Source organism: Aquarana catesbeiana, linkage group LG01 (genome assembly GCF_042186555.1).
Source record: "Aquarana catesbeiana isolate 2022-GZ linkage group LG01, ASM4218655v1, whole genome shotgun sequence".
NCBI classification, from domain to species: Eukaryota; Metazoa; Chordata; class Amphibia; order Anura; family Ranidae; genus Aquarana; species Aquarana catesbeiana.
Window position 1 is genome coordinate 523,151,865 of NC_133324.1, and position 22,315 is coordinate 523,174,179.

At 42.3% G+C, this 22,315-nt stretch overlaps 1 protein-coding gene across 7 annotated transcripts in view; it reads left to right on the forward strand.

Annotated features, from left to right (window-relative positions):
- Positions 1–22,315, forward strand: part of PIP5K1C (phosphatidylinositol-4-phosphate 5-kinase type 1 gamma) — a 501,728-nt gene that overhangs the window by 28,847 nt on the left and 450,566 nt on the right. For 6 of the 7 annotated variants that reach the window (XM_073594381.1, XM_073594347.1, XM_073594399.1 and 3 more), the window contains exon 2: positions 17,170–17,198. The exons of the other annotated variant lie outside the window; for it this stretch is intronic. In XM_073594381.1, coding sequence (XP_073450482.1) covers positions 17,170–17,198 — 29 coding nt within the window. The remainder of the gene's footprint in view (positions 1–17,169; positions 17,199–22,315) is intronic. 7 annotated transcript variants of the gene reach the window in all.

Genomic DNA, 22,315 nt, shown 5'->3' on the forward strand with positions numbered 1-22,315 from the left:
AACCTTAAGTGCAGCAGAAATTTTTTTTGTAACCATGACCAGATCTGTGCCTTGCCACAATTCCGTCTCTGAGCTCTTCAGGCAGTTCCTTTTGACCTCATGATTCTCATTTGCTCTGACATGCACTGTGAGCTGTAAGGTCTTATATAGACAGGTGTGTGGCTCTCCTAATCAAGTCCAATCAGTATAATCAAACACAGCTGGACTCGAAGGTGTAGAACCATCTCAAGGATGATCAGAAGAAATGGACAGCACCTGAGTTAAATATATGTGTCACAGCAAAGGGTCTGAATACTAAGAGCCCTTTCACACTGAGCCGCCCATAGCGTCGGCGGTAAAACGCCGCTATTTTTAGCGGCGTTTTACCGTCCGATTAGCGGCGCATTTCGACCACTAGCGGCCCGCTTTTACTCCCCACTAGCGGCCGAGAAAGGGTTAAAATCGCCCGTAATGCGCCGCAATAGCGGCGTTTTGCCGGCAGTATCCCAGCCCTTCCCCATTGATTTCAATGGGGAGCAGCGGTGGATGAGTGGTAAACACACCGCTCCAAAGAAGGTGCTGGCAGGACTTTTCCTGACGTCCTGCCAGCGGAGCGCTCTGGTGTGAAAGCCCTCGGGCTTTCACATTGGAGACAGTTCTGCAGCTGTTTGAGGGCGGATTGCAGGCGCTATTTTTAACGCTATAGCGCCTTCAAAACGCCCTCGGTGTGAAAGGGGTCTTAGGGCTAGAGCTGCACGATTCTGGCTAAAATGAGAATCACGCCAATTTTTTTGCTTAGAAGATAGATCACAATTCTTGTGGCGTAACATCATCTTTCACATTAAAACAAAAAAAATTGGGCTAACTTTACTGTTTCGTTTTTTTTTTTTTTTCCTTAATTAATTGACCGCTGGGCAAATACAGTATGACATAAAATATTGCAGCAATTGCCATTTTATCCCCTAGGGTCTCTGCTAAAATATATATAATGTTTGGGGGTTCCAAGTAATTTTCTAGCAAAAATATTGATTTTTAACTTAACCACTTCAATACCAGGCACTTAGACACCTTCCCGCCCAGACCAATTTTCAGCTTTCAACGCTGTCGCAATTTGAATGACAATTGCGCGGTCATGATACACTGTACCCAAACAATTTTTGTATCATTTTGTTCCCACATATAGAGCTTTCTTTTGGTGGTATTTGATCACCTCTGCGTTTTTTATTCTTTGCGCAACAAATAAAAAAAGACAGAAAATTTTGAAAAAAAAACAAGTTTTTCTTTGTTTCTGTTAAAATTTTTTGTAAATAAGTATGTTTTCTTCAATGATGGGCACTGATATGGCTGCACTGACGGGCACTGATACGGCGGCACCGATGAGGTGGCACTGACGGGGACTGATGGGCACTGATAGGTGGCACTGATGGGCACTCATAGGTGGCACTGGTATGCGCCACTGATGGGCACTCATAGGTGGCACTGATGGGCACTCATAGGCGGCACTGATGGGCACTCATAGGTGCCATTGATGGGTTCTTATGGGTGGCACTGATGGGTACTTATGGGTGGCACGGATGGCCACTGATAGGTGGGCACTGATGGGCACAGATGGGCACTAATAGGTGACACTGATGGGTGGCACTGATGACACTGGTGGCACTGATGCCCTTAAGGGTGGCATTGCTGGGTATCACTGTAATATACTGGTGCCAACTGATTGGCACAGATTGGGCACTGACTGGGCACATGTGGATGGCCATGGGGTACATACCTGGCCATCCACATGTTGCCCCTCTCCCTGGTGGTCCTAATGGAGATCCCTGGTGGTCCAGTGTGGTGATCTGAGGGGGGGCTGCGCTGATTGTTCATCAGCGCAGACCCCCCGTCAGGAGAGCCACCGATCGGCTCTCCTCTACTCGCGTCTGTCAGAGGCGAGTAAGGAAAAGCCGATCAACGGCTCTTCCTAGTGACATCGTGATCAGCCGTGATTGGACACGGCTGATCACGTGGTAAAGAGCCTCCGCCGGAGGCTTTTTACCAAGATCGGTGGAACGGTGTGTCAGGCTGACACACCGCTCCACCGATCGCCACGATGCGCGCGGCGGCATGTTATCCTGCTGGACGTCATATGACGCCCAGTCAGGATAACTGAACCACCGCCCGGCCGTCATCTGCTATGGGCGGGGCAGGAAGTGGTTAAAGTGGATGTAAACCAAAGCTTTTTTTTTTATGTCATAATGTCAAATTAATCCAGCTTTTTTATTGTTCAGTGAGATAAAACTTGACAAATAGAGAAAAACTTTGTCAAATCCTCCCCCTTGCTGTGAGTGACAGGTGATTTACATCTCGTACACTAGCCTAAGAAATGCATTATTTTTTAATTCCCTCCCCCTCCTTTCTTCAGCAGCTCTGCAAGGATTGGCTGTTCCACACCTCAGCATGATTTGGCATGCTGAAGTCATGTGGTTACTTTCCTGTCTTTTCACTGGATGTTAGAGATCATAGCAGAAGTTCAGTGTAAGAAATACACAGGAGAAAATGCATATTGACAAGGAGAGTGTAGAGGTGGGCGGGGAGTCTACTGACATCATGACTCCACCCACCGAGCTCCAGACAACAGACCCACCCACAGAATATGCAGTTTTTCGAGTCTAATAACAGACAGAAGGAAGACATTTGACAGGTAAAGGTACATGCAGGAGGCATGTACCGTATATCCTTATAGATAAACCCCTATGGCAGTAGTTTAGAAAGGATGACATTGGGTTTACATCCACTTTAAGAAAGAAGTGTCAGAAAAAATTTTAGACTTTAATTGAAAACTTGGCAGACTGCCCAGATTATTTACACAGAAGTTCTATCCCTTTGATCTAAGAAGGAAGCTTAGTTACAATGTTTCAAGTTAAAGACTTGGCAGGCTGCCCCATGCTTTCTTTTGGGTGAATCAAGATCATGATGATTAATTGTGCAGCTCTACTTAGGACCATGTGATATTTCAGTTTTTCTTTTTTAATAAATCTGCAAAAATGTCAACAATTCTGTGTTTTTCTATCAATATGGGGTGCTGTGTGTACATTAATGAGGAAAAAAAATTAACTTAAATGATTTTAACAAATGGCTGCAATATAACAAAAAGTGAAAAATTGATGGGGGTCTGAATACTTTCCGTCCCCACTGTATATATTCTTTGTTCTGTACCACATACTTTACCTGTCATTTTGCAGCTCTTGGAACTCCCTATATATCACTACTGCACATTTAATTTACTTTGATCATAAAATCGTACTGCAGCTGCCATCGTTTCTCCTCCTTGAAACATAGTTATGTGCAGAAGTGACCCGAGAGGTATCTTGTAGGCTAAAAGCGCACCATACAAAGTGTACAGCCATGATTGGTTGCCCTGGGATTGTTCTAAAGAACATGTTTTTTTGTAACCTAGTTTTGACATACTGTATATATGCTAAAAAGTGGTAATTGAATGGATATATTGAGGCTTATAGGGACCTGTTGCGCTGTTAGAACATGGAATAAGGTGTTTATCCTTATTCTGGTTCCCTTAGGCATAACATTTAATCACTGCAGCTTGGGGGTGTAGATGGCGTTGTCTTAGGTTTTGCTTTGCAAATATATAGAGGGTCTAGATTTTACTCAAGGTCAGTGGAATGGCAGGACTTAGTAGCAGTACTTTGAAGCAGCCTGGAGTTTCTGATTACATTAACCACTTGCGGACTACCCACCGTAGATATACTGCGGCAGGGTGGCTGCTCTGCACCATATACCATACCTAGTACGTGATCTGACACTCCTGGGTCTGGGGTGCACGCTGCTGGCGACCAACTCCAGCTGCGAGTACCGTGGACTCTATGTCTTCCGGCACCCGCCAATTACACAGGACCCAGGCAGAACGACATTCTGTCTATGTAAAAAAAAGGTTGCTTGTCATTCTTTCACAAGGGAAGGCACTGATCCTGTGTTTCTGCTAGGCAGGAACACAGATTTTGCCTTCCCCTAGTCAAAGCACCTCCCCCCACAGTGAGTGAGGACAACCTGTCTGCATCTATAGACATGCTTTAAAGTGATTGTAAAGGGTGTTTTTTTAAAATAATAAACATGTTTTACTTACCTGCTCTGTGGAATGGTATTCCACAGAGCAGCCCCAATCCTCTGCTCCTGTGTCCATAGACACAGACAGCATGGCTCAGTCCTGCCCCCCACCCCCCCGTCACAGAATTTGATTGACAGTAGCAGGAGCCAATGGCTGCTGCCAATCTTCCCTTTGAGGAGGAAGAGAGCATAGTTGAGCTAGCTTACTATGTGTGAAGTACATTAAGGTGCATGTCATCTCATGAACGTTTGTCTAATTTACAGACAGTTTACTGACAGTTTTACGGAGCTCTGGGTAGTAAAGCTAGCGCATATTACCAGATCTTTAGCGATGGACCTTCTGGTCTCTGCTTCTGTAGATGCAGAGTTGCTTGAAGCAGCTAAACCTCCTCTTGCCCAATCATAGAGTGCTCTGTTTTATATGAATTCATTCACACAATACAAAGTGATTAGGCAGCAGAGTGGAAGGGCAGACAGAGCTGTTGTGTGGATAAGACCGTGTCTTTTCTCTCAGCGCCCCTGGAGTGCTTATTTCTAGAGCTACCATCAAACTGCCAGATGTAAATAAAAGAAGTCCAGGAGGTGGCATGCACTTTGCTGGACCTAACTCCCTGTATGGCTGCACATATTACAAAGTAGCTGAATTCCCATAGTTCAGATTTAAACTGCAGTGTACCAGTAGAACGAAGGACTGGTTGGCATCTATTTCATATCCCAAGTACAGTTTGCATATTCACTATAGAGGGCATGTAGAACTCTGTGAGGCCTCATGCATACAGACGTAAAGTGCAAACAGCCTGCGTAATGACATTCCCAAGATCCACTGCTGCCATGTACAGCTCTCTATTGAAATGCATTGAAAGAATATCTGGCCAGCATTTGGAGCATAGGTCAGTGCGTATGCAGATGCTTTTGCGAAACTGCCGGTGTTCTGTCGATTACTGCAGATCGTCAGATAACGCCTCCGACGGTCTGCGCATGCGCAGTAGTGAAGTCACTCCAGCTGATCTGCCGATCAGCTGTTGTGACGTCAACACTGCGCACATGCAGATTGTCTGAGGCTTTATCCGATGATCAGCAGAGCGCTGAGGCACAATCTGATCATCAGATTCTGTCTCACTCTCTTCCGTCAAGGTAATTCACTTGATTTATACCCTCTCCCTGGACTGACAGCCTGCTAGTCCTTATAGAAACTAAGTTTATTATTGGGATGGGGAGGGGGGAACAGGGGCTGTACATTGGGATCTTTTATAGAACTGTGATCGCCCCAGCTATGAGCCATCTGAGCAGGAAAGGTGACCCCGATGGGGGTAGAAGTGAGAGTAGAGCCCACTTTACTTTCCTGCCATGGCACTCCATAAACTTCAATAGAAAGGGATTGTCTCACCTGAACTGATCTCTTGTTTGTTTTGAGTCTTCCTCTTCCTCCTCAGGATTTTACAACAGGGCAGATTCATTTGCCAAAAAAACTTTCAGTCTAGGGAGAGGGTATAAATCAAGTGATGTACCTTGTTGGAAGAGAGCGAGGCAGAATCTGACGAATCTGATTCTGCCTCCGTGCTTTGCTAATCGTTGGATAATGTCTCAGACGATCTGCGCATGCGCCATGTTGACGTCACGCCAGCCGATCAGCAGATCAGCTGGAGTGATGTCACTACTGTGCATGCGCAGATCGTAGGAGGCATTATCCGACAATCGGCAGTAATCGACAGAACACTGGCGTACAACAATGCAGAACCACCTCTTCTAATGCATCCTAATGGATTACTGTGTGCAGCAGTAGTGGGTCTCGGGAATATCGTTACTCAGGCACTGTACGGCGTGTGCATGTAACTTTAATGTATAGTTATGCTGTGATGTACTGAAAACGTGTGCTGTACTTATGTTACAGTACATACTGTGGTAGTCACTTCATTAGAGCCCAACTCCAGGAAAATTTTAAAATTCTTTTCGCATTGGGGCCGTAACGACACTGCAAGGAATAATTGCTCTTTTTGTCTTGGAGAGGGGTCGAAACAATTTTTCTTACCTGATCCTCCATTCCCCCGGCAGATGGCGTTTCCCTGCGCTCCAGCAGTGGGCTGATGTCAGTATCCACATGCCCAATGCAGGACCATGGACCCTGCTTTGATCTTAATGACGTTGGGATCCTAGACCACTGAAGTGTTGATGATAAGAGGCTGGGGAGAATGGTCTAGCAGTGGGGAGGAGCAGAGGATTTGGGTAAATCTTTTATTTTTATTTTATTTTTTTTTTATTGTTCCCCTAGACCTTAACAAGCAATTAAAGTGATTGAAAAGGAAAAAAAATGTATTTAAAAAAATAAACATGTCATACTTGCCTGTTCTGTGCAGCGGTTTTGCACAGAGTAGTCCGGATCTTCCGCTTTTCGGGTCCCCTGCTGGCACTCAGGGCCCCTTGCCGAGTGCCCCCATAGCAAGCCGCTTGCTGCGGGGGCACTCATGCGTGCTCGCTCCAGAGTCGGCTCTCTGTGTCTATAATACATAGTGCAGCGCTGAAACATTAACTAAATGTATATAACTGCTATACAAACGCATAAAAGTCCCAGATATAAGAAATGCTGTAAAGCCAAAAGATAAGAACACCAGCTGTCAGGAAGAAAAATCCTCAATGGTGACCAGGGTGCTCGACGATCGTAAACCGTGTATGATCTTATCTTTGCTTCCACCACCACAAGTACAGGCCGCTCACCTTAGTGTATGGACCTCTGATTTAACAGAAAGGTCATACAAGCAGTCCCTACCGGGGTAATCATAAGATACAAATCTGTTAAACGTCTGATCCAACGATCGAAATCCAGCTTCAGTAATGCAGAAGAAATAGGGCAAGTTATGCAGTCATGGTTAATGTAAAATCAGTGAGACATATATAGTGCTCTGTTTTAACTAAAACCAGCTTTAATAATACGAAAATGGAGACTAGGGGTGAGAGCCTCGGCTACCTCCTGAAAATAGGATTTTTAAGTGGACCATATCATCTGTATAATAAGGTAAGCACAAATTTGGGAATTTGATAAAATTTACATTTTATTGAATACAAAAACACACATTAGCAAGTGTAATAAAAACATGAGCTACAAACAGTTCATTGGAGATACTTAGTACTAATTATCATTAGTCCGCAAATTGCTGGAAAGATGCTTGGATATGCGATATGCCAACATGTTTCGCAGATTTCCTGCTTCTTCAAAGGCGTCGCTTACATCTATTGGTATCTCTAGATTATATAAATTCATATTAGGTACTGTTATAGTTACGTTGTTCAAATACAGTTTAATAAACTAATAAAAGTGCTTACCCACTAAAGGTTATCAATGCCTAAAATGGGGCCTGCAAAGCCCGACTCACATCAAAAGGCTCAGCCCGCTAACAGCCGATCACGATCAATGCCCCAAGGCAGTCAGAGCGTACGGGGTTGGAGAGTGGGATGTCGGATCACGTACTGACCAGCCTAATGAATAGGTATATCCTGTATAAAAAGATAATTTTGCAGCTAATTTTATCAGCTAAATTTTATTACTTTCTTTTGCAGGGGGAGAGATATTAATTATTATAGTTCATAGTGCTGATGTATTGGTTCTCGCTTTTACTGTCCATACATCCTCAATAGCAACAGCTATATTGAACCCATAGAACCATATCCCATTTGTCATTTTAAAAGAGATGGCCGTCCAGATGGAAAAGGCTACCTTATACCCTCCAAAGAATACATAATCAATTTCAAAAGCAAATAGACACATGTATCTGTATCATTGTAGAGTCGAATATGTCAGCTCTTATATAGATAGCTGACATACCCCCCATTGATCACTGCAGAATGCACCCATATGAATAAGAATAGCACCTGGAGCATTGTATAAGCGCTATAATATAGGTTTATATTGATATTAATAGAAAGGGGGATAGTGCAACATTGAGTTGAGTATGCCTGGAGCCAACTATTCCAATCTCTCAATGACAAAAGAACAGGGGGACTGTCAGTTTGTTATTTACCTCTGGTTTTGTAAATATGGGAGAACTTCTGGTCCACCACCCTCCGGACAAGGTCCACTGCAACCGCTGTTTGTGATGCTGGTTTAAGGAGACGCTGAGCGCGTCTCCTTAAATTTCTGTGATCCCCCAAGACTGGCCGTCATTACGTCGGCGCACACCGCGCAGCTAAATCGTGCGCGGGGAGGGAGGAAGGGAGAGATGTGATTACCCTAACCTCCCATCAGGGGCGCTCGAACAGTCACACTAATTTCCTAATCGCCGCCGGCTGAGCGGAAGAACCCCCACTGTGAGGTGCTATGCAGGCCACTTAGCATCGATACTGTTACAAATCTAAATGTCAAGGTACATGTATAGGAACAGAAAATCTGTAATAATGCATACAAAAATTCATAGTCAACGCTTGTGTAGACCTTATTGATACATTTTAACATAATTGACTTTAAGGTACTACAAAGTCACATAGTGGTATCCATTGAGAAATAGGGGGGGGGGGGGGGGAAACCATTGGGAAGGAAGGAAAAGGGGAAAACAGCATAATGGAAAATGACACTATCTCTGTTGTGAGGAGGAGGGACAGGGGGGAGAAAAATATGGAGAAATTCTGAACCACATCCTAGTGGATATTTTAGCCCCCCTAGTACCATCCAGTAAGTAAGATATGTCATATAACGAGAGACGTGCCAGTCAATCAAGCAGTCCTAACCATCAGGCCAAATATAGACACGGTCTACGTTGAGTTTTATGGGACAAAAACACGAACAAGGACCCCTTGGTTGGTTAATGTGTTACCAAGTCTGAGGTACCAACAGAAGGTCTAATCAGAAATAATCAACTTAATGTTGTTAGTTATAAAAATGGTTTAAATGATAAAGCAGTATTGAGGCCTGGTCGGTAGGTGGCTCTTTGACAGAAGATCCATCTGGCCTCAAGTTGAAGGATCCTCTTGTCAAAGTCGCCTCCTCTATCGGATTCAGGGATCACCTCTAATGCAAAAAATGATATAAACTTAGGATCATAACTATGAACTATGGACTATGCAAGGAGATGTCATGAACCCACAGAGTTCGCTGATGAAATCATACCCACAGGACGATACGCGTGCAACAAAGGGTTCCGTGACGTCATTACAGCCACCTTCCTTGAGATATATATATATATATATATATATATATATATATATATATTCCACCTTACTATAATTAGTAAACCAGCCCCACCTGAATGCACCATCACAACATCAGAACATACGGGGGGCATGGCTACAACCATACCCCCACCCTCCCTCCAAACACTGAAAGAGCATTACAGACGCTCAGGGGGCGTGGCAAGCTTCCGGACACACACCCACTTCTCCCCACGTCTGTAGCAACAGTAACGTGCAGGGGGCGTGGCCGGCATCCAAAAGTCCCCTTGCCACAGTTAATTGGTCGGATTACAGATGCTCAGGGGGCGTGATTAACCTCCGGGCATACGCCCACTCCCCACCATGTCCACAACAACATTATCATGCGGGGACGTGGCCAACATCCGAGGCCCCCCCTTCCACCTTGAATCGGCCAAGAGACGCCCGGGGGCATGGTTAAAGTCTGAGGCTCCGCCCTCCATATAGTCTATCGACTCAGATTCCACATAGAGGAATGCAGGGCATCCAGAATCAACTCCCTAAGGGGCGTGGTAAATATCCGGCGCTCCAGCTGCTGTGATTAGGATTTAGATGATAGTTTTGCACTGACTAAATCCATTTTCAATACTCAGAGTACCTCCACTCCAGCCTCACTGGCTGTTATTGACAGCAGCGGGAGCCAATGTCTCCTACTGCTGAATCTCAGCCAATCAGGAGGGAGAGACCAGTGAGTGCCTCGGGTCTCGTGCATATTTCTGGATTAAGATCAGGCTTAGGTAAGTATTTGGGTGGGGGGGGGGGGTTGCATGCTGAAGGTGTTTTACCTTCATGCATTGAATGCATGAAGGTAAAACACCTTCAGCCTTTACAACCACTTTAACCCTTGCGATGTGTCACACTGCAAGGCATCATTTTTTAGCAGTCTGGAGTTAAGCTTTAAGGCCTCGTGTACACTGCTGCTGGTAAACGGACGTTAAGAGGCAGTTGACTGCTTTTTTTCAGCTGCCCCTGAACTCATCCAATGTTATCTTATGTGTACTTGTACACAGGTTCGTTTAAAGTCGTTTTTAGGCAGTTACGTTTTGGAGGCTTTTCTTTGAAGGCAAAAAAATGAGTTCAGACGCCAAAGTTTCCGACGCAAAACAGGGTACCGGCATTTTGACGCAATTTCGTTTATAAGCGTTTTTACAGGTGCCCTAGTTTTTAACATTACAAAACTTTAAAAATGATAGCAAATGATGAAAAAAAAACACAAAAAAAATTGCTATGCTTCATAGACCATTTATATATCCCTAATGAGCGTAATACAATACACCACTAGCATTGCTGTTAGCCAAAGTATAATTGGAAAATTGACCTATATGTTGTTAGATTTCAACTAGATGACGCCACCATTGAGCTTCACCCCCGACTTGATAAAACATAGTTGCATGAAATTTAGGGTTAGTGTTTCCTATTAGGGTTAGGGGTTATGGTTAGGGTTTTCCCCTTGGAAGAACAAGTTTAGGGTTATGGTAAGGGTAATGGTTTCCGGTTAGGGTTGGGGGTTAGGGTTTTCCCCTTGAAGAACAAGTTTGGGTTTCCGGTTAGGGTTTCCCATTAGGGTTAGGGGGTTATGGTTAGGGTTTCCCCTTGAAGAACAAGTTAGGGTTTCCAGTTAGTGGTTAGGGTTTCCCATTAGGGTTAGGGGGTTATGGTTAGGGCTTTCCCCTTGAAGAACAAGGTAGGGGTTAGGGTTAGGAGTTTGGGTTAGGGATTCTCATTAGGGTTAGGGGGTTATGGTTAGGGTTTTCCCCTTGAAGAACAAGTTAGGGTTTCCGGTTAGGGTTTCCCATAGGGATTAGGGGGTTATGGTTAGGGTTTTCCCCTTGAAGAACAAGTTAGGGTTAGGGTTTCTGGTTAGGGTTAATTAAAAATATTTTAAAAAATTGCAATTAAAATTTGCATAAAAAGAAAAAATAAATAAAATGAAATTACAAATACAGCTTAAAAAACAAAACAAAAAAACAAAACAAAAAAAATACTAATCAATTGCAATTTAAAAATGAAATATATTAAAAAATTAGCATTTTTTTCCTCACATATGCTCATTATGGAATCCATAGTAAAAGCACCGAAATTGAGGTAGATACAAGTACACTGCTGCTCTCTCAGCTGCTGCTACTCGCTCTGGTCTCACAGAATGGCTGAAACAGTTAACTAATACTGTTTTTGGGGTTTTGGGAGGGTCCTATGATGTTATCCTAAATAAACGCCCCTAGACGCAATAGCGGCAAAACGGGCGTTTTTAAATGCCGGTTTCAATCTGTTAAAAAATTAGTTCAGAGGTGGTTGCCTCAGCTTCCCGTGTACATTAACCACTTAAGGACCAGCCTCGTTTTGGATTTTAGGTGTTTACATGTTTAAAACAGGTTTTTCTGCTAGGAAATTACTTAGAACCCCCAAACATTATATATGGTTTTTCTTCTAACACCCTAGAGAATACAATGGCGGTCATTGCAATACTTTTTTTTGCACCGTATTTGCGCAGCGGTCTTATAAGCGCACTTTTTTTGGAAAAAATTCACTTTTTTGAATAAAAAAATAAAACAACAGTAAAGTTATTCCAATTTTTTTTTATATTGTGAAATATAATGTTACGCCAAGTAAATTGATACCCAACATGTCATGCTTGAAAATTGCGCCCGCTCGTGGAATGGCGTCAAACTTTTACCCTCAAAAATCTCCATAGGCGACGTTTAAAAAATTCTACAGGTTGCATATTTTGCGCTACAGAGGAGGTCTAGGGCTATACCTTACATGTGTGGTTTGACCACCGTTTTCGTATGCGGGCGCTACTCGCGTATGCGTTCGCTTCTGCGCGCGAGCTCGTCGGGACAGGGGGGTTTTAAAAATTTTTTTTTTAATTTTTATTATTTATTTTACAATATTTTATTTATTTTTACACTGTTTAAAAAAAAAAAAAATTGTGTCACTTTTATTCCTATTACAAGGAATGTAAACATCCCTTGTAATAGAAAAAAGCATGGCAGGACCTCTTAAATATGAGATCTGGGGTCAAAAAGACCTCAGATCTCATATTTACACTAAAATGCAATAAAAAAAAAAAAAAAGTCATTTAGAAAAATGACATTTGAAAAAATATGCCTTTTAAGAGGCGTGGACGGAAGTGACGTTTTGACGTCGCTTCCGCCCAGCAGTGTCATGGAAACGAGTGAGCGCCATCTTGGCCTCACTCGTCTCCAGACACACCACGGCACAGGACGCGATCGCCTCCGCCGCTACCGAGGGCTCCGGTAAGCGGCGGAGGGCACCGGATCGCGGCGGGAGGGGGGCCCCTCTCCCGCCACCGATAAAAGTGATCTCGCGGCGAATCCGCCGCAGGGACCACTTTTATCTGAAAGCCGGCCGCCGCACGAAAACGGGGATACCGGGGTTATGGCAGCTAACTGCTGCCATAACAACGATATCCCCGTTCAAACTTAGGACGTACATAGTCGTACGGCGGTCGGGAAGTAGTTAAAGTGGAGGGCCACCCTAAAAAAAAAAGTACACCAAAAATCCTAAAAAAAAAAAAAAAAAAAAAAAATTTGAAAAAATTTTTTTTTAAACTTACCTAAACCCTTGTTGCTAGGCAGTCTTCCTAATCTGCCGCTTCCTTTTCCACGGCGTCTTCTGCTCCTCGGTGAGCGCCCCTGTTGTTGTTGACTGTGTTCCCAGAACACCACGGGGCCATTCACAGAGCGCCGCGCCGCTCGCGCAGTAGGAAACTGGCAGTGAAGCCGCAAGGCTCTACTGCCTGTTTCCCTTACCTAGGATGCCGGTGCCCGAGAGCCGAGGGACGGTTCGGCCTCGGGCGGCCAACATCGCGGATACCCAGGACAGGTAAGTACTTATTTAATTTATTTAATTTTATTTATTTTTTTTAGGCCGAAATCCTGCTTTAAGCATAAGCGATGCATGATAATAAAACTGATATTAACATCTGCAATAGCATATATATGCTCTTTATTTTGTTTGTAGCTGATTAAATAAGTGTCAGTTGTATAATTCTTATAATGAAAGCAAAGATCTGGCATGTAGCTTGTTCCATAATATTTTATTTTCTAAAATACTCTAAAAACATTCCTTTTTTTTAAATGGTTAATGGAACTTGTGGGTTTCTCATAACACTTAGCAAGTGCAAGATGTTCTATATAGAGATGATGTCATCAGCTGATTAATCCTTTGCACTCCCTCCCCCCTTAGTCTAAATCCAGTCATTGCCACCCCCTTCTTCCCATCGTAAATCTGTTCTCATCTAATCTCCTCCGGTCTGCTCTGCTTATGGGCAAGAGGCAATAAAATAGATATATTAAGGGTACATTTAAATCATCATCATGTGAATAAAAGCAGAAAATCCTGTTTTCCCAAAATGCCCAGGCTTTATCCTTTAAATACAGTGCCAGTTATGTAGCAGATTTGTTTCTGAATGTCAACTGTTGTATAGTTGCTGAGATATTTGTAATGGAAGAATTTCCTTACGGCATTTTAATGTGTTTTTTTTATGTGGTTAAAACTGAACACGCTGCAGATGATGGAAATCAGATTAAGAAAGACAACAAGTCAACAAGTCTTTACTACTTTAATTGACTGGTTAACCTTCTTCTGTGTTGATGACTGATGTTGAAATACCATATTTATGATTATTTATTCTATTATTGTTCATAATAAAGCCGATTACAGTATCCATACTGGAAAGCACTTTACACAAGTAGATTTTTCTTACAAAAGCATAGAAAGAGGTTCTATCAGATAAGCACAGCAACACAATGAGCTTTGGTTTCATGTACACTACAGCATGTTTAGCTGCTTCTTCGAAGATGCAGCTTAACATTTGCTGCAGCCCACAATAGTGACATGTTTATAAGCCCTCTGCCCCTCCCTAGGGAAGTCTTTCACCACTGCAGTGCCTCTAGGCTCTGTTCACACTTGAGCGACGCTACCGTGTTGGGTCTTTGGTGCTTTTTTAGTGTGTATTTGGAGTGGCATCGTAAATTTGGATGGACCTCCCTCTGCTCAAAAAAAGCGCTAAAGAAGCTTATGCACCAAATTATGCCACTAAGTCAAGAGTGGAAAATGCATGGGAAAACATTACTAGAGTTTGTAGTGCCATTAAGAAATAATAGCACTGCAAGCATGTCATGGTTTTAGCGTGTTTTTCAACTATTGGCAGAAATGCTTGTTTTTGCCTGCATTTCTGCTATGCCCAGGTATGAACGGAACCTAAGCAGGTGCAGTCTAGAAGTGGTGCCTGTGGAGATGTGTCCATCGCTGACCCAATTTGTGCATCAGTGTTGTGGGCTTAGTACTTAATAGTCAGGCTCCGTCTCTAAAGATGATAAAATCTCCATGTGAACCTTTATTTCTAAAAATAGAACATTTTTGTATACACACATGACACAAAAACGACACATACTAATGCAAATCTAAATTGTCAACACACTATTAACTTACAAATAATGTGCTCCAAAGAATAAATTGTACCATAGACACCCACAGGTGCACTCAAAATAGCCACATTATAGCTTTTATCATCATGTTTCAGGTACAAGAAGTTTAAAAAAAGGGTTTAAATATAACTAGCATACATGAAGTGAGAATTTTTTTTATTACAGTAATTATACATTGGTATTAAACCATTGTATTGATAGTCCAGTTTAGGGAAAAATAAACTTTGATGACAAAGCATTCATTCAGCGCCAAGTGATTGCACATGGGTATACCCTTCTTTTAAATTGCTGCAGGAGAGCTCTGTTAAAGGCTAAGTCCACCTTTCAAAGCATGTTTTATGTTACACCCATATTTAAGGTGTACCCTGAAGCATGGCCAGCTTCCCCTACCTTCAAAACTCCCCCATTTTAGAGGAACCAAGGGGTGCTCTTTCCTGCTGGCTCCTTTAATTTAACCAGAATGGCTTTCCATGGTTTTGACGTGACCGCACTTAGTCCTCGCGTACACTGGACGTTTTTGCACCTGCTTCTAGGGGCGTCATGCTATTTTTTTTTTTTTTTCCCCTACCTCTATACTCCCCTGCAGCCTATGTGTCCATGCATACAAAGGCTTTTTGCAGCGTTTAATGGCAGGGGCTTTTAGAGGCAGGAAAAAACCCAGTGCGTCCCAGGAGCAGTAGAGATTTGGCAGAAAATAACGCTTTAATCTGCTAAACGCTAGGCGTGTTTAGTGCTTGAGCGTTAATTAAATTCAATGGCCAGAATAAATTATTATTCTGGCCTAGGAAATGAATTCACGCCCAAGCTCTTGACGCCTGTAATTGCACCTAAAAGCTTGTAAAAGCTTTAGACGCTTTTACAAGAGTCAGGCCTTGTGTGCATGAGGCCTTTAGTCTATTGATACTTTCTCCAGCCCTGTAACCGAAAGGTCCTTGGCTTGGTACAGACCAGTGGCTGGTGAAATAGCCTGCAACAACTAGAGCATTGTACTCATTGTGGTTGCAATGTTCTCCAGGCAAAGTGTAGGTTCACCTTTACAGAAAAATCTGTAAGGTGAACTTACACAGGACCTGCTCCCCGACCCCCCCCCCGTCCCGCTGACCTGGACCACGGCAATCTCCCATTCTGAGCCCCTCAGCTACATGTCTAAAACGTACCTCGTTAAGAGGGACGTTTTGGAGCATTCTAATTGGTCAGCGGCGCCGATCAATCAGTAGCTGCATAGCCTGTCCTGTCAGCTGGGAAGAAGACGCGTGGATGCCAAGGGGGTTTATAAGCCCCAGACTCCTGTCGCGGATATACCGGGGCTCAGAAAGGGAGATTCCCGCAGTCCAGGTCAGCGGGACCGGTGGGGGGGGGGGGAGGGGGTCCTGTGTAAGTTCACCTTACAGATTTTTCTGTAAAGGTGAACTTGCCCTTTTAAGCAAAAGGGAAAAAAAATGCATATTTTTATTATAATGCACACATATTAATTAATTATGTTGCAAAAGCTGGGCTTAGCCTTTAAACAAACTCAATCTTTGGCTCCTTTCACACTGCCGCAACTTAAAATTTTGCCGCAATTTCAGGGAATGCATGTGTAAACTTGAGGTCTATGGACCTCAACTTGCGTGAAAGTCGGACCAAAGTAGTACAGGAACTACTTTGAAGTCGGCACATATATGCATGGCTATCATTGGAAATCATGGGGAATGACTTTCATGCGACTTTGCAGTCCAAAGTAGCAGGATAAGTCGCACAAGTGTGAAAGGGGCCTTAACTGCTCTGGTTGAGCACTCTGGCCTGCTACTTCCTGTGATTCACTCTTGGCCTCCCAACTCCCAACCATGCACTAGAAAAAAGTGAAAACCAGTATGTAGTCATGTGTCTTAAATTGGAGCTCCATCCCAAAAGGGGAACCTCCGCTTGTTTGCCCCCCCCCACCTGGTTTTGACAGGTACCTGCTCCCACTTTCGGCTGACTTTGCCATGGCGAACTCAGCAGGAAGTTCGGCCCCCCTCCTCCTTCCCCCGCCGCCAGGCCATTCACAAGCGTAGCGCAGTTTACGCATGCATAGTAGCTGCAATGCTTCACTGCCGGTTTCCCTTAGCCAAGATGGTGGCAACATTCGAGAGCTGATTGAAAAATCGGCTTGGGTGAAGACACCGCTGGATTCGTGGACATGTAAGTGTCCTAATATTAAATGTCAGCAGCTACGGTATTTGCAGCTGCTGACTTTTAATTTTTTTTCTGAAGGAGCCTGAAGCTCCGCTTTTATTGATAGGTTGGAGGGTACACAGAGAACCTTCATCACCAGGGTCTTCCAAAGGAAATGAAAGGAGATACAGTTACATGACAATAAAAAAACTCTTAAAAAAAGACATAACTTTAGGTTGAGTTCTACTTTAAGCAGATCTGTTTTTTGTTGTTGTTCATTATTTGCATATATCTCTTCCTTTTTTTTTTTTTTTTTTCTCAGATGTGGTGGGAAAGAAAACTGCTTCTGAGGTGAGACCCATATTGAAATTTTATATAAAACGTATATAGTACCTGCAATTTGTGTTGTGCATTTTGGTTGATACAAGCTTGTAGCATGATTAGTAGTTATAGCTTTTAACTGGGTATTATTGTCACTGATGGTATATCGATTAAAGAAGACCTCCTCTTTTCCCAAAACCCCAAGATTGGTAGGTTTGGGGGAATGAAACGAATACTAACCCCCTAAGTTATAGATGTATCCAGTGTTTCAGGGCAATATAGCTCATGGATCAGAGCCTAATGGAAGTAAGTAGAGTTTACACAATACACTCTGATCTATTTATCTACGTGTAGAGGATACAGGAGTTGTTTTTGTTTTTTTGACATCTACTAATTTTATAACACTTAATGAACCTGGCATTTGGTTTAATTTGAAGGGGCAATATTGTCTTGAAGGTCCAAATATCTAAAATGTGATATCTACAGCATGTCAAGAAAATTACTGTTGGCTCCTACCACTTGGTTACCCTGGAACACTTCAGTGCTATAAGTCATTTTCTTTATGACCAGACAGTAAAGTCAATCCTTGAAAAAGTTATCGCTTATTAGGAATAAGCCATGAGCCACTATGAATATCTAAAAAAACCTCATGGAAACTCATGGATATGTGTACGTAAAAAAATATATATATATATATTTTTCCTTATAAATATTAACACATTTGCTAATGGAAGTTATACGAGACCTGTACTTTGATAAATGAGCTGTCAATGCTAACCTTTGGTCAGGGACCCAGAGCAAGCTTTCACCCAGAGATATAATAGTTGTCAGAACGACTGACCTTGATATTGTGCTTCGTCAGTGAATCAAATGACACTCAATCAAGTGGATCTACATAAAAGAAAGAACAAAATAAGTGCAGCGCTAAAACTGAATATGAATTGTATATCATACTACGGATAACCATAAAGAAGTAATTGATCCACCAAAAATAAATGAAGGAAAATATAAAAAAACAGAAAACAGGTCTCCCATAGAAGACAAAGACAAATGTCTCACCATATACCACAAGTGAAAAAATTATTATGTAAAGTGATAAGATAAGTCCCAATTATAAAAACTCAAAAAAGTCCATAAAATAAGTCCCAATTTTAAATATTGCAAAAACTCAAAAAAGTCCATAAACAAGGTGAGTAGACGACCAAAGTGCATATATTCAGAAGAGATGTGACATAGGTGAATCCAGCATCCAAAGTGATTCGCACCCAAGTGAGATATGAGGCTCCTTACCAGCTCGCGGTGACCACCATAACAGTGGTCTCACCAGGCATCTGGGAAATTATCAGGTCACCCACAAACCTATGTCGATGTCCCCAGTAGTAAACGTGGTACTCAAAAAACAAAAGCAAGAAATGCTCCCATAGCTTAAAATTGCAAAATAGTATGGTTTATTAAACTAAAGGTTTGCACTTACAAGAATCTTCATCCATTAATAGAGTGTAGCCAAACATAAAGATCGCGGCGTCTCCACGAGCTTCCGCCTGCTTACTGTGTATGTCCCATCAATCACTAAGAAAACGTAATGACGTCAACGTCACAGGAGGAGCCTGTGCAATATTTAAAATTGGGACTTATTTTATGGACTTTTTTGAGTTTTTATAATTGGGACTTATCTTATCACTTTACATAATAATTTTTTCACTTGTGGTATATGGTGAGACATTTGTCTTTGTCTTCTATGGGAGACCTGTTTTCTGTTTTTTTATATTTTCCTTCATTTATTTTTGGTGGATCAATTACTTCTTTATGGTTATCTGTAGTATGATATACAATTCATATTCAGTTTTAGCGCTGCACTTATTTTGTTCTTTGTTGTATTGGAGTTTAGTATTAGACTTTTAGTGCTGGCAGCTTTTACAACTCACTTATCAATATACACCTTTCTAGCGCAGCGTTAACCCTTTTCTGTTTTTTTTTATTTTGATCTACATAAAAGGCCATAAGATATATTTTCAACTGTAGAGATCTGCAATGGCAGCCTATACATTTCTCCCAGTAATTTAAAAAAAAAAAAAACAATGCTACTGTGCCTTTTTTTAATATTTGACTTTTCTTAAGGCATACCCTAGATCCTAACATTCCATGGACTTAACCATTTTAAACATGATCATTTATTATTTTGTTATTCATATGCATTTCTCAAAATATTTGCCTAAACTGTTTTTTTTGTCTTTTTTCTTTTTTTTTTACTTTTATTTGTTAATGTTGTATACATGTAAGGAAGCTCTAATGGGTCTTTCTTTGCACTGATCCATGATAGCGAAGTACTGTTTTTTCACTTAAAATGTTAGTTTTTTCTTACATCCTTGTATATTTGATTCATACTATGCTGCAGAGTTATTGGTTGGCGACTTGTGGCACTGCCCAGGATTGCAGTAACCTCAATTTTCCAGCAAATAATATTGGAGCGGGGAGATGATGTTTCTGTGCACTGCTTTGAACTGAATTGTCTCCAAAAAGACTTTCAGTAAAAAAAGTATGGTAACCCTCCTACCTGTCATAAAGTGAACCTGTGCCCATTACCTCAAAGTAGTTAAATATTCTGAACAATAAGTAAAAACAAAATTTACATTTCTCCACAATGCTTATAGATACAGAGATGAATATGGGTGTGTGTTAAAGTTCAGAACACAATTGTTGAAATTTTAGCTATTGTTCTTTTGCTTTGTGTTGCACCTTCTAGGCAGTTGATCCGTGTTTTTACTGCCCCCTGACTGCCATATCTCAAGTGAACGTGGTCAACAGCCATGTTTATACACATTTCCTTGATAAAATGTATAAACCATGTTGTGTTTGGCAGGAGGTACTGCAGCCAACATGTCTGATTCAAGTGACGTGAAAGGGATGTTTGCCAGTTCCAGTGTTTCAGTGATGTCTTCAAGCCTTTAGCTGTTAATTGTAGGTTCTTCTTTACCTTCATCGTAAAGAATGCATGAAGGTAAGAAACCTTGAGCCTTTAGTATCACTTTAATTGTGCAGTGACAAATTTACAGGTTTTAGTCTGGAATTCCTCCTAAAAATAGCAATGTACTGTCTAACATGTGAAGGGTGCAGGTTCATAGGCCAGTCATGTTCTTACAGCCTCATAGTTGTGTATCTGCAGTGTGAGATACACCACTGCATCGGTTTGCTTGTCTCTGGAGATTTAGTGGTTTCAAGGAGTCTTCACTGCATGCATCTCTCCGCTTCTGCTTTATTCTGTGGATCTGTGTTGTGTGAACCTTTTCCTTCAGTTTCTTGAATATTCCTCCATTGATTATCAGATCTCCAGTCATCAGGGCACAGTTCTGACACGAGGAAGCAAAATTCCACTTCTCTACCAAGATGGCTGCTCGCACAGAGGAGCAGTGTGGAACAGGGGTGGACTGACCATTTGGCAATGCCCGAGGGCCTGGGGCCAATAGGGGGCCCCATCAGTGTTTCCTACCTCAGTAAATGCAGGGACAGTTTGTAAAAATCCGGTCCTTTTTACATCTGTCCCTAGAATGTCCATTTCTGACTTCCATTTTCTGTAAAAATCCAGAGGCTATAGCTGCTCTGCCTCCTCAGCCAATGGGAACACAGTGTACCCACCCCCTTCCCCAGCGTGCCTTATTTGACTTTAGAACATGAGATGCTGGCAGTTGGAGGGGGACGAGTGTACACAGCCTGAAGTGTGGGACGGGCTGCACCCTGCTAGAAGAAGGTAAGCTGGCTCGGCTAAGCTGAATGTAGTCTTGTCAGTGGTTTGCCTTGATGAGGAGGAGGAGGAGGGAGAGGCTGTGTTTCCTTTAGCAAGGCTCCTGCCTCTGAGGCTGTTAGATCAATTTTCAGTGTGAGGAGAAGTGCACTGCTTCTGGAGGAAAGACCTGTTCTGAAATTCTCCCCCAGTCTCTGCTACAAGCCTACACCTCCTTACCCATTACCTATTTACCAGTACACAGGCACAGTCTCCTCCTCTCCTGCATTACCACCACATGTGTCTGTGAGCTGCCAGGGCACTACAAGAACCAGCATGCCAGGAGATGGGGCAGCATCAGCAGTGTGTTAGATGAGGCTGATTTTTAGATGAAAAGTACTAGTGTTTGTCCGTGTGGTGTGTATAGTGTGTGTGTTTGTATACTGTGTGTGTATATATATCAACAGATTCCCGCTTACAGACTAATTTACACCTGCAGCCCCCCTATGTGTGAAGAGGACACCTAAGTGATCCCCCAAAAAATTGAAAATCAAAGTATAGGGAGTGGCGCTGTGTTAAAATTAAGGGTGTGGCTTGTAAATTAAACAAGTGCTCAAGTGTATAATATAATTACTATTTTGAAGTGAAAAAAATTTTTGAAGTGAAAAAAATGTTTTTGTTCTGGTTCAAAACTACCAAAGACAACAACAATATATCCCTATTTTAGTGAAAGATCCTTATTTGGTGATAAAGAAAATTTGCTACTGTATGTGCAAAAGATAACACAAATATTAAATCAACACCGTTATATAACATATATAAATCTTCTAATTAATAAATATAAAGTGACAAGTGCCAAAAGCTGTGGTTATCAAACCATAGTGCATTGGTGTGCAAAAACCATTTACAATAATCAATCATTAATAATGTGTAAAAACCGCAACTATATATAAAAAAAAAATCCCATATACTATTTGATGCAAAATGTTCATAATAGTAATATAATATGCCATGCACCAAAACCCCGTAGAAATTGTGCAAAGAGTTCTTCTTTAATGGTAAAGAGCCGTGCTGTAATTACTGGTAGTCACCCCCCAATGTGGTTGCACTCATCGGAGCACCCCACCCCTGCAGGGGTACGAGCGTGTGATGTTAATCCTGTCACTTCGGTTGTGTGGGTGCCAGTTTTCTTCCACGCGTCCCAATCCTAAAGGCAGCTGCTTGCATACAAGGAGGTGGGGACTTCCTGTCCCTTGATGTAGTAAAAATCCCCACTAGGTATCCACTCAGCATATGGACCCCTGAGCTAACAGACGGGTCAAAACAGCATTTACCACTCTCAGTGGATAAAGATGGAGACTTGCATGGGCAGAAGGTCACACGATATAAAGGCAGCACTCAGTAATTGATGATCATGTTCACATGCAAT